Consider the following 2693-nt stretch of genomic DNA (forward strand, 5'->3'; position numbering starts at 1 on the left):
GGACAGCCCCGGGCAGCAGAGAGATGGGCAAGGGCTGGGGGGAAACTGCCAACACGCACTGGGGGAGGGTGCCTTCAGGCAGCTCTCTCTTGGCCCTTCCCTGGAGATGTCTTCTGGGCAGTGTCTGCTGGGCAATGAGCTGACTCTCTCTTTAGAACCTCCCACCCTCGGGACCCCTGACTGTCTGCTTTGCCTGTCCTGCTGGCCTTGCGAGCTGCCCCCAGAAAGAAAGGCACAGCTCTCCCCTAGGATCCTCGGGGGAGGTGAGCCTTTCCTTGGGGGGGCGGCACTCTCCTCTCGGAGCCCTTTGCTTCTCTCGGAGAGGGGTTGTGTCCTGCTCCCTTCATCACAGCTCCATCTCTGGGCTGGCACCGAGAAGAGTTCACGGATCTGCCCTTCAGAAGAGTGTTTTTCTGCTCCTGTATGAGTTCACATATTTGTGGTTTTTAAAGAGCGATTTGTGTGTGAAGTCATCTTCAAGGCCGCACAAGCGAAAGCGCAGGGCAGATGGGAAAAGACCGACGGACACTGCAGCTCTCCTGGCTCTGCTCTGAGCCACAGAGAGCTGAGCCCTTTTGCTTGTCCTGTCTCTAGACTCTTGACATCTTCAGTGATATAAACGAGGATTTCTACCCCTCAAAAGAACACTCACCAGATGTGATGGGGGAAAATACCAAACATGCCAAAATTATGATGAGGACACGCTCAGCCTCTCCTCTGCAGCCCACGCTCTGGAGAGTCCTGAGTGCAGATACTGAACTTTGCATTAAAGGTGGATTCCATCTGACATCCCTTGTGAGCGTGGGAGCTGTCACAAAGCAGCTCCCATGGACCCACTGCAGCAGAGCAAAGCTGACTCCTCAGCAGCACACGGGCTGAGGTCCTGCTCCTCACACCACACTCAGCCAGCACCAACCAGAGAAAGGAAATGCATTTCAGCTGGGGGGGATTTCTATGAAGAATGGAGAGGTTTTGCCTAAAGAATTGTGTCTCATAATTTTCCTCTTTTTATTCTTTGGACAGAGTCCCCAGGGGAAGAAAGAGAATATGTCCAACGGCAGCTCCATCACCCAGTTCCTCCTCCTGGCATTCGCAGACACACGGGAGCTGCAGCTCTTGCACTTCTGGCTCTTCCTGGGCATCTACCTGGCTGCCCTCCTGGGAAACGGCCTCATCATCACCGCCGTAGCCTGTGACCACCACCTCCACACCCCCATGTACTTCTTCCTCCTCAACCTCTCCCTCCTTGACCTGGGCTCCATCTCCACCACTGTCCCCAAAGCCATGTCCAATTCCCTGTGGGAAACAAGGAACATCTCCTACTGGGGATGTGCTACACAGGTTTTGGTTTTTTTTTTCTGTGCTGTAGCAGAGTTTTATCTTCTCACCATCATGTCTTACGACCGCTACGTTGCCATCTGCAAACCCCTGCACTACGGGACCCTCCTGGGCAGCAGAGCTTGTGTCCACATGGCAGCAGCTGCCTGGGGCGGTGGGTTTCTCCATGCTCTCCTGCACACGGCCAATACATTTTCACTGCCCCTCTGCCAGGGCAATGCTGTGGACCAGTTCTTCTGTGAAATCCCCCAGATCCTCAAGCTCTCCTGCTCACACTCCTACTACAGGGAAGCTGGGCTTCTTATCTTAAGTTGTTTTTCATCTTTTGTTTGTTTTGTGTTCATTGTGCTGTCCTATGTGCAGATCTTCAGGGCCGTGCTGAGGATCCCCTCTGAGCGGGGTCAGCACAAAGCCTTTTCTACCTGCCTCCCTCACCTGGCCGTGGTGTCCCTGTTTGTCAGCACTGCCATGTTTGCCTACCTGAAGCCCCCCTCCATCTCCTCACCAGTTCCAGACCTGGTGGTGTCAGGTCTTTATTCATTGGTGCCTCCAGCTGTGAACCCCCTCATCTACAGCATGAGGAACCAGGAGCTCAAGGATGCCCTGTGGAAACTGATGACCAGATGATTTTAGAAGCGATAAACTGTCTTTAAGAATGCTTTATAAAGTCTTTTTATGCAAATGACTCCTAATGTAGCTCCTTATAATCCAAAGACATCTTCTTTAGTTGTTGTTAATTTTGGTCGTGGTTTGGGGTTTTTTGTTTTATTTTGTATAATGTTATCCAGAAAGTAATGTTATTGTGCTGTTTCTAATTGCACGTCTGTCCAACTTTGTGAGGCCCACAGACTGTGTAAATGAGAACCCGAGGTCTCTGCGTGTTTAAACAAAATAAAGAATCTTCAAGTTACTTGTTTGCCCAAGACCCTCTTGTGAGAACTTCCCTGGAGCTGCAGGGTCACTGCCTGTTTGCAGAACGGAGGGGAAAGAGTCTCAGCGCAGCAGTAGTGCAAGGGAGCACATGCGCTTGCTCTGCCCAGAGCTACTCTTTCTCACTCCCACACTCTCCTGAGCCCTGGCCTTGCTGTAAGGACCGAGTGCTCTGGCAGCTCATAGTCCTGCTGTGTGGCAGCCCTGTCACCACCGGCAGGGACAGGCACTGGGCGCTTCTCTGACAGAGCTGGGCTCCCTAACAGCACCTCCATCCTACCCGGGGGTCTCCTCAGGGCAGGGCATGGAGGCTCAGGTCCTCTTCCAAAATTGCTCCCAAGAACCTGCCCAGGAATATGCCCTGCAATCCAAAACACCAGCGTGCAGCTTGACGGTGGGAGTGCACAGGGTGGGGGCCAGCAGCA

At 53.0% G+C, this 2693-nt stretch overlaps 1 protein-coding gene across 1 annotated transcript; it reads left to right on the forward strand.

The window, feature by feature from the left end:
• Positions 1-1047: 1047 nt before the first annotated feature.
• Positions 1048-1965, forward strand: LOC141478104 (olfactory receptor 14A16-like). Its single transcript, XM_074167240.1, has one exon. It carries the CDS (start codon positions 1048-1050, stop codon positions 1963-1965), a length of 918 nt encoding a protein of 305 aa, XP_074023341.1.
• Positions 1966-2693: the final 728 nt, after the last annotated feature.

This window comes from Numenius arquata, unplaced genomic scaffold (genome assembly GCF_964106895.1).
Source record: "Numenius arquata unplaced genomic scaffold, bNumArq3.hap1.1 HAP1_SCAFFOLD_257, whole genome shotgun sequence".
Classification (NCBI taxonomy): domain Eukaryota; kingdom Metazoa; phylum Chordata; class Aves; order Charadriiformes; family Scolopacidae; genus Numenius; species Numenius arquata.